This window comes from Theropithecus gelada, chromosome 16, assembly GCF_003255815.1.
Source record: "Theropithecus gelada isolate Dixy chromosome 16, Tgel_1.0, whole genome shotgun sequence".
Classification (NCBI taxonomy): domain Eukaryota; kingdom Metazoa; phylum Chordata; class Mammalia; order Primates; family Cercopithecidae; genus Theropithecus; species Theropithecus gelada.
The window spans coordinates 49,505,415-49,514,812 of NC_037684.1; the positions used below are offsets into that span (position 1 = coordinate 49,505,415).

The 9,398-nt window shown below is 44.5% G+C and overlaps 1 protein-coding gene across 2 annotated transcripts in view; it reads right to left on the bottom strand.

Annotated features, from left to right (window-relative positions):
- Positions 1-9,398, bottom strand: part of RNF157 (ring finger protein 157) — a 99,578-nt gene that overhangs the window by 12,729 nt on the left and 77,451 nt on the right. For both annotated transcript variants that reach the window (XM_025363555.1, XM_025363554.1), the window contains exons 7-13: positions 8,937-8,980; positions 7,856-7,903; positions 5,649-5,720; positions 4,624-4,783; positions 4,316-4,428; positions 1,757-1,995; positions 812-920 (exon numbers count right to left, since the gene is read on the bottom strand). In XM_025363555.1, coding sequence (XP_025219340.1) covers positions 812-920; positions 1,757-1,995; positions 4,316-4,428; positions 4,624-4,783; positions 5,649-5,720; positions 7,856-7,903; positions 8,937-8,980 — 785 coding nt within the window. The remainder of the gene's footprint in view (positions 1-811; positions 921-1,756; positions 1,996-4,315; positions 4,429-4,623; positions 4,784-5,648; positions 5,721-7,855; positions 7,904-8,936; positions 8,981-9,398) is intronic.

The following is a 9,398-nucleotide window of genomic DNA, read 5'->3' on the forward strand; positions in this document are numbered from 1 at the left end:
GTCTCTGTATTGGGCACACTGCTTTTCTATAAAGTTTACTCAGTCATTTAACACATACTTACTGAGCAACAATGACGTGCCAGGCACATGCTATTCCCATGTATATGTCCTGTCCCAGCCAGACCTGAGCACCTAAGGGCAGGGACCACTTTATTTACCTTCCTATGCCCCACTCTACCTAGCTCAGTGCCCTACAGAGAGAAGCTGCATAAACCTTTGGTATGTGAGGTCTCTGTGGGACACACAGAGTAGAAAATTCCAGCCTTCTCTTCCATTCCTCCACGTGGGCCTCCTGGCACCCCCCAATTACCCTCAGGGCTTTCTCCTTGCTATTCCCAGGCCTAGGGCCCTCTCTCCTCGTATATCTGCATAGCTAGCTCTCACACTTCCCTTGGTCTCGGCTCCTGGACCGCTTTTTAAGAATGGCAGCCCCCACTTCCAGCTGTGACACTCCCTTCCCACCTGTCACACACGCTGATCCACAGCCCCACCTGGTACATGTGTATTTTTTTACTTATTGTCTTTTGTGTCCCCCACCCTCACCCCAGCTAGCAAGAATATGTTACGAAGGCAGGGACTTTTGTTGTGTCCCAGCTACTATACTCAGCATATAGCACAGTGCCTGGCAAATAACAACAGGCTGCATATGCTGTTGAATGCATGAATCCAGTGAAATCTTTGCCACTGCCTCAGAGGGCGTTGAAAAGGTGTTTGATAAGTGAATGAGAGCAGAGGGACCTGATGAGCCATGCAGGTAGGAGGAAAGTCCCTGGAGTTCAACACGCAAGAAAAGGAGAGGAATATCAATTACCTCTCCGAGATGCTGAGCTGATGGTCTCTGAGAGAGCTGTGTCTCCGACTCACTGCAGGAACGCTCATCTTCCTCTTCATGCAGCACGGAAGAGTTTTGGGAAATGGATCTATAGGAGTCCAGTGGAAAAGCAGCTATATCCAACGTCCATTTAAAGAACAGTACATACTGCAAGGGGAGCGGAGGGGAAAACCCAAATCTTTTTTCTTTATTTTTTGAGACAGGGTCTCATTATGTTTCCCAGGCCAGACTCAGACTCCTGGGCTTCAGCCATCCTCTTGTTGACGTCTTTAACAGAGGAGGAGTACAGCCTCCTGAGTAGCTGAGTAGGTCTGGGCTAACTTTCCTGGCTCAAAACCCAAATCTTAAGTAGGACTAGGGAGGTAGAAAAGAGAACCAGGGAGGGATGTAGACCTCTTTTGGGTATCAGAAGCGCTAAGTTTTACCTTTAGCTCCTTTGATGACTTGCTGTCTAAACTTGGGAAAAACCACAGCCGTTTACAGGGTCTCAATATTTTCATCTGTAAAATACCCTCTGCTTTACTCTGCCACAGAAACCTTGTCACGATTTGTACTTAGCTGGACTTAGATGTTTAAGAGATATGGATCACAAGGTTCCTTCAGTCTTTGGACTAAGCAGTGCTCCCAGGGGCCTAGATGGCCCTATCCACAGTGTTCAATGTCCTCTTCCCTATAACCCATCCCCTATCCTTGAAAACAAAAACAATACATAAGAGATTTGTCTCATCAGAATTTTCCTAAGTGCCTACATACCATCTTATTTTCATCTCTTAACGGATGGGATAACCTTCCCACAAGCAGCTCTGGGAACAGCCCAGAGGGTTACTCTGCCCTAAGGCACCAGGATGTGGGCCAGCACCAAGGAGAGTTGAAACATCTCATCATGGATTCTGGGGGCAATACTGTGGAGCACTGGCTACTCACTTGGAGAGACTCTTTTTGAGTTTGAGTCCCTGGCTGCTGCAGTCAGACAGGCGGTCAAGAGGTGAGATGGTCCTGACAGGGGGCAGGTGGCCATCACTGCCATACGAAGGGAGCATTCCTGAGAGGTGGCCATCTCCAAGCACGTGAAGTGGAGGAACTGCTGGGGATGGGGTGAGGGGCCCATTGAGGGCCTCCAGAAGAGATACTACTTCATAGCCTGGTGGAATATTCTCTGAGGACTAGGGGAATCAGAGACAGGTTGAAAAATCAATTAGGTCCTTTTTGTTTTATGACATGATTATGCTACTTACTCTACACAGAAAAAAATGTTTTATATCTGTTCTTGGGGGGTTTGGTAAGAACAACTGTACTAGAGGCAGAGGTAAAATATCAAAGAACTACATTGTAGATCCTGCTTATTGGTAAGCTTTTTCTTAATAATCTCTATTTTTTTTCTGATTGTAACGGAAATATGTTAATTATAGGAAATTTGGAAAAGATATTATTAGGAAAAAAATTAGGAAAAAAAATCACCAGTAATCAAATCACCAAAGTGACTTTTGTTAGCATTCTGGTGTCTCTTCTTCCCATTTTTTTCTGTGTACTATTTACACAGTTTTGATCAACCTGTAAATAACAATTTTATATTCTGCTTATTTTATTATACTTTCCTCTTTTTTAAAAAATAGAGATGGGATCTCACTATGTTGCCCAGGCTGGTCTTGAACTCCTGGTCTCAATCGATCCGCCTGCCTTGGCCTCCCAAAATGCTAGGATTACAGATGTGAACCACCATGCCTGGCCAGAACATAAATATTTTCCTTCGTTTCTGAAGCCTCTTCATATATGTCCCCTTCTTACAGATCCCCTAAGTTTTCTAACTATTCTCCTAGTGCTGTGTATCTAGTTGTGTCTAGCACATCCTATTGTAAACAAGTTTTGATGAACATCCTTGAATGCCTTTTTTTTTCAAATTATCTTCTTCTTGTTAAATTCTTAGCTCTTAGATGATGAGGTATAAATGTTTTTAAGGCTCTTGATATATATTGCTGTTTTCCACTGTTTTGTTTCTTTCAGTGCCTTTTCTAGTTACACTCCTGTAAGTAATACAGAAGACCTATTCTGACTGCTTCCCTGAAAGCGGGGAGAATCACTACAAAAAAAAGTTTTTAAAATTTGAAAGTTGGAAAATGGTATTCTCATATTCGCATATCATTGATTTTTAATGTGGTTGAACTTTTTAAAAAACTCTATGTTGAGTATGTTTTGTTTATGCCCTTTGCCCATTAATCTACTGTATTATTCGATATGAACTATGGCAAAGACATTAGCTTTTCCTCTGATACATACATTGTAAATACTTTTTAAAAAAACTACTATTTGTTGTCTAACTTTTAATTTTGGTGACCTATTAGACCTCTGACGTGCTAAACTTTTTAGGTAGTAAAATGTATGGCTCTTGCTTTCACGCTTAGAGAATCCTTTCCAATCTAAAGTCAACTAAACAATCGTCTATAATTTATTCTAGGTTTTTGTTTTGTTTTGTTTTTTTGAGACGGAGTCTCGCTCTGTCACCCAGGCTGGATGGAGTGCAGTGGCGCAATTTCCGCTCACTGCAAGCTCCGCCTCCCGGGTTCAGGCCATTCTCCTGCCTCAGCCTCCCGAAGAGCTGGGACTACAGGTGCTCGCCACCACACCCAGCTAATTTTTTGTATTTTTTTTTTTAGTAGAGACGGGGTTTCACCATGTTAACCAGGATGGTCTCGATCTCCTGACCCTGTGATCCGCCCACCTCGGCCTCCCAAAGTGCTGGGATTATAGGCGTGAACCACCGCGCCCGGCCAATTTATTCTAGGTTTTGAATGTTTTGTTTTGTTTGGTTTGCTGTAATGTTTGTTTGGTTTAATGCTTTTAATATAGTTAATTAGTTACTCCAGCTGGAATTTATTTGGTAAGGAGTAAAGTGCTAAACTGATTTTTCCTCCTGGAATAGCTAACTAATTATCCCAATACCATTCACTGAATAATCATCTCTCCCAGCAGTGCGTTAATCTAAAGAAAGACAGTATCTGCCCTTCTTTAACTGCAAAGCTTTCAGGTTTCACTCTAATATCAGCACTTACACTAGGATACTGAGGTCACTTTATCTCAGGCACTGAGGCCACAAAACAGGATAAAGAAAAACAGTTACTTTCTTCGAGGATTTGAATAAAGATAATAAATTGTATTTAAATCCAAAATAATCGTCCCATTGTTTCTGCCTGAGGGAGCTGGAGTTGAACCTCGCTGGAGTGAAAGTGCAAGCAGATGGCTCTAGGAATGGTAAATATTAACTGGACACCAAGTTCCCAAAGAGGAAAAGGGAGGTTTTCATGACCAGTACTCAATCTTCCACAGTAATAATTTGGTTGTAACACATGCTCTCAGCTGGGCTGCTAAATACTGCAGCATACCCAGGTCTAATTCCTTGCTGCAATGCCACATAGAAAAGCATGAAAGGTTTAAAAAAGCCAATGAGGCATTTGCTTCAGAGGGGCCGTGGTTCCGAGCCCAACTTACTGAATGCTCTTCAGAGTCAGATGTCTGGGATGAGATGATGGGGTTAAAGCTGGTTGGGGACAAAGGGCCCAATTTTTTCCTCATGGCTCGGATCTGAAGCAGTGCCCGGAAGGCTGTGAAGAAGAAAACAGGCAATCAGGACATCCTGATGCAGGATTAAGGATGAACAAGGGCCCAGACAGAAACCATGATCCCTCCCAGAGCGCATCCGTTTATCAGATCCAGCAGCAGCACATGCTTCAGTGTTTTGTAAATGTCCTCTTGTCCTCTCTCCCACCCACCAGTCCCCCTGCCGCTCTGGGGCTTACGCAGTCGGCAGATGGGGCAGTTGTTGGCCTGGTAGCGCAGGGTGTCTGCACAGGTGTTACAGAGGCAGAGGTGGCGACAGGGCAGAATCAAGGTGTCCCGGACATCCGAGAGACACACCACACACTCGGCACTGTTATCACTCACTTCGTCTTCAGCCACCTGGTCGAGGAGAAAGCAATTTAGCCAGTGTCACAAAGCCCTTTCTGTCCCATACTTTACAGACAAGGCAGTGTGGCTAAAGAGCTAGGATAAGTAGGCCGGGCGCGGTGGCTCAAGCCTGTAATCCCAGCACTTTGGGAGGCTGAGACGGGCGGATCACGACGTCAGGAGATCGACACCATCCTGGCTAACATGGTGAAACCCTGTCTCTACTAAAAAATACAAAAAATTAGCCGGGCGAGGTGGTGGGCGCCTGTAGTCCCAGCTACTCGGGAGGCTGAGGCAGGAGAATGGCGTGAACCCGGGAGGCGGAGATTGCAGTGAGCCGAGATCCGGCCACTGTACTCCAGCCTGGGCGACAGAGCGAGACTCCCGTCTCAAAAAAAAAAAAAAAAAAAAAAAAAGAGCTAGGATAAGTAATAAGAACAAAATCTGCATTGACATTGGACTTTGTTGTTTACCCAGTGCGTCCACACACTTAGCTTCACTGCTTCTGGGAAGTGTTTATCTAAAATTGAGAGGACAAGACTAACCACTCGAGCTCCTATGAGGCTTGGAGCTAGGCCTCTCAAGTCTCAGCTGAAGGGACCTAGGGGACCACACAGATAAAAGAAAAGGAGCAAAGAAAGGACCCTGGTGGAAACCGAGTTGGACAGAACTCTGTGGCAGAACAAAGCCAAACCAGCCTACTTTTCTCATTTCCCAAGAGGTAAAAGCATAATGATCTGAAATGAGGAACAAGAAAATACCCTTCTAAGACCTAACTGATTTCAGAGTTTGGCATACTAAATTCCTGGACGCTGGCTTATAATTTCTCACTTGGCCTCCTGGAAAGAGTACCTTCAGAATTTTGGATAAAACTTACCTTAGAATCTTGTGTGTTGTACTTGTTTTCAATTCCATAGATCTCCTGAAGGAGGTAGCTGACCCCGTCTACCTGAACAGCAAATAGAAAGGTTCAAGGACAGGCTGTCTCTACTGAGAGACAAGAGTGGGAACTCCCTCCCCTCTTACCTCTTTCGGTAACCAAGGACTACCGATTCATAATGAAAAAAAATCAAAGGCCTAGATAAGTAAAGGATGCTTTTATTTACTTATGTTTTCTATTTGAGAGGAGAAAGAAAATCAAATATTTAATTCACCCATCATTATATACAATAGGGAACACAAAAGTTCACAAATACAATAATAATACTTGCACTGCAGCTTACTATTATGGACAATTAAGAAGGCATAGACTAGAAAAAGGATGGAATGGTATGCATTAAAACATAGGCATTTGCTATGTAATCCAATTTGAGTTCAGACATTATAAAAATAAAGGAATAGAAAGGAGAAAAAGAAGAAGAAATTGGCAAGGAAAAAGATGGGAAGGGAAAATATGAAAGCAAAGGGCGATAGCAAGATCTTGAGGGAGAGGCTAATGGTGTGTACCCCACACCATGAAGCCACCCCATCCCCAACATGCAGCAAAATTACACTGCTTGGCCCTGTTTCTTTCTTTCTTTCTTTCTTTCTTTTTTTTTTTTTGAGACAGGGTCTTGCTCTGTCATCTTGGCTGGAGTGCAGTGGTACCATCTTGGCTCACTGCAACCTCCGCCTCCTGGGTTCAAGCAATTCTCCTGTCTCAGCCTCCTGTGTAGCTGGGATTACAGACATGTACCATCATGCCTGGCTAATTTTTGTATTTTGTGGTAGAGATGGGGTTTCACCATGTTGGCCAGGCTGGTCTCAAACTCCTGACCTCAAGTGATCCACCTGCCTCAGCCTCCCAAAGTGCTAGGATTAGAGGGATGAGCCACCAAGCCCAGCCAGCCCTGTTTCTTAAAACCCCAACTACCAAGGCCCAATCCCACTCCCACTAACCTGGCCCATGTCAGTGCCTAAGTTGGCCCTGCCCCATATACTTTTAGGAGCACGCTCTTCTGCCTCACCTCTGTTTCTTAGCCATCCCTTCCTCTAAGACATAGCCTGTCTCTGATTTTATATCCCACTCTCCAGTTTGATAGTCTGTTGCTAATGCCAATCTAACAAGAGGAAAATGGACAAACCATTTTCCTCTAGCTACACGAACCTTTCCATCCCATCCAGGCCTCCTGGAGAACCAGGCCTTCCCCCATGAGGTAACTCACCAAGGCCTGGCCTGCCCAGGTAGTGCCCTGGACTCAGGATCTGTTTCCTCGTCTGCTCTTAAAACTTGATTTCGTGTAGTGATTATATTGGAAAACTAATTTATACTAAGATATTCTTATTACTGACCTCATTAAAAGAGAGGCAAATAATTAACCTAAAAGAATGGCTAGTATAGAATTTCAGATATCTATCACCCATCTGCAGGGAGGCTTTTCTTTGCATCTTGACGAAGCCCAGCCCTGCCTCCTACCCAGCTGCTCTACACCCTCCTCGAGATGACCTACCCCTCACCCACCCTCCCTTGCCAATGCCACTGGCACCACTCTCTCTCCTTCCAATGATGTCTCCTCCTACCTCTATAAGAGTGGAAAGAAAAGTGCTGGCACATGGCAGGGGCTGGGACTTCTAGCAGACATATGCACAAGGTGCTGATCATTCTGCAAGAGGAAGAATGGCCAACTTTGAATTTTAGAAAAGGAATGGATAAATTAAGCCAATGACTCTAATTACCCCAAATTGGACCCTAATGCTTATCCTTTCGCTTGAAATAGTTCTCACTCTGGCATTTAAAATAAAAAGAGTTCTCCCTAAACCCAGTGTTGGGAAATAAATCTTGTTCTTTCATTTCTCAAGTCCTTTACTCAGATAAAGGCTCCCTCAACACCAACACTTCTGGAACAATGAAGACATCAAAAATCAGCATTCCTTTCAGGCCACCCAAGTCGTTTGTAATAGCTTGTAACATTCAAAAGCACTCCCTTTTTTTCTTTTCTTTTTTGATTAAAAAAAAGAAGAAGAAAAAGAAAAGGAGAGACTTAGCAAAAAGTAAAACAAAAACAAAAACAAAAACAAAAAAAAGAGGGAGAGAGAAGAAGAAAGGAAAGAATAAAAGGAAGGAAGGACCCTAACACTAACAGTCTGCGGTCTTCAAATACTTACTACTTGTTTCTGTTTGAGGGGCTTGACACAGAAAGTTCCATCTGTGTGCTGGAATGAAAATATGAAAGTTATGACAAGGAAGGGAGGGTAATAAAGCTCCAAGTATTCTTCTGTTACATCTCCCAGTTACAGTCACCCTCCCTTATCTGCAGTTTCATTTTCCATGGTTTCAGTTACCCACCATCAACCACTGTCTGAAAATATTACATACAATAAGATGTTTTGAGAGAGAAAGATGACTTTCAGACTTTTATTACCTTATAGTTATAATTGTTTTAGTTTACTATTATTCTTAATCTCTTACTTTGCCTAATTTATGAATGAAACTTTATCATAGGTGTGGATGAAGTCTACAAAAAACCATAGTGTATATGAGGGTTCTGTACGATCTGCAGTTTCAGACATCCACTGGGGGTCTTGGAACGTATCTCCTGAGGATAAGGGGGGACTACTGTACACATGTTCCTGGATGCTCTCAGAGTAGAATTATACAATCCTAATTCTTTAAAGATCTTACAACTATCCAGTATAACCCTTTCTTTCTTTCTTTTTTTTTGAGACAGAGCCTCACTTTATCGCCCAGGCTGGAGTGCAGTGGCGCCATCTCAGCTCACTGCAACCTCCGCCTCCCAGGTTCAAGCAATTCTCCTGCCTCAGCCTCCTGAGTAGCTGGGATTACAGGTGCCCGCCACCACACCTGGCTAATTTTTATATTTTTAACAGAGGCAGGGTTTTGCCATGTTTCCCAGGCTAGCCTCGAACTCCTGGCCTCAAGTGATTCACCCACCTTGGCCTCCCAAAGTGCTGGGATTACAGGTGTGAGCTACCGCGTCTGACTCAGTCTAACCCTTTCATTTTAAGGAGACTGAGGCCTAAGGAGTTGAAGGTCCTGTAGCAAGCTGATGGCAGGGCTGGACCTACACCCAAACGTAGCCCCCAAAGCGATGTTCTGTCACCATCATAGCCTCTAAAGCCAGACCCATTCTGCTGAGCTCAGGGACCCAGCAAACAGGGGTTACATGTGTCTCACATGAAAGAAAGGGCTAAAAGGAATAAAGCGAGGCCCTCTAAAGTCACTCACCTTCTCAAAAGTCCCCAGCAGTATATGGCAATGGCCAAAATACTCTGAAAGAAACAAAGGCATGTGAGTGAAGAAGCCCAAACAGCACACCTTGATGCCCATGACCTTCCCCAATTCCCTGCAATCTGGCAAACCAAATGTGCCAGTCTGTCCCTAGAAGGGGCATTTTATGGCCGGGCGCGGTGGCTCAAGCCTGTAATCCCAGCACTTTGGGAGGCCGAGACGGGCGGATCACGAGGTCAGGAGATCGAGACCATCCTGGCTAACACGGTGAAACCCCGTCTCTACTAAAAAATACAAAAACTAGCCGGGCGAAGTGGCGGGCGCCTGTGGTCCCAGCTACTCGGGAGGCTGAGGCAGGAGAATGGCGTGAACCCGGGAGGCGGAGCTTGCAGTGAGCTGAGATCCGGCCACCGCACTCCAGCCTGGGCGACAGAGCCAGACTCAGTCTCAAAAAAAAAA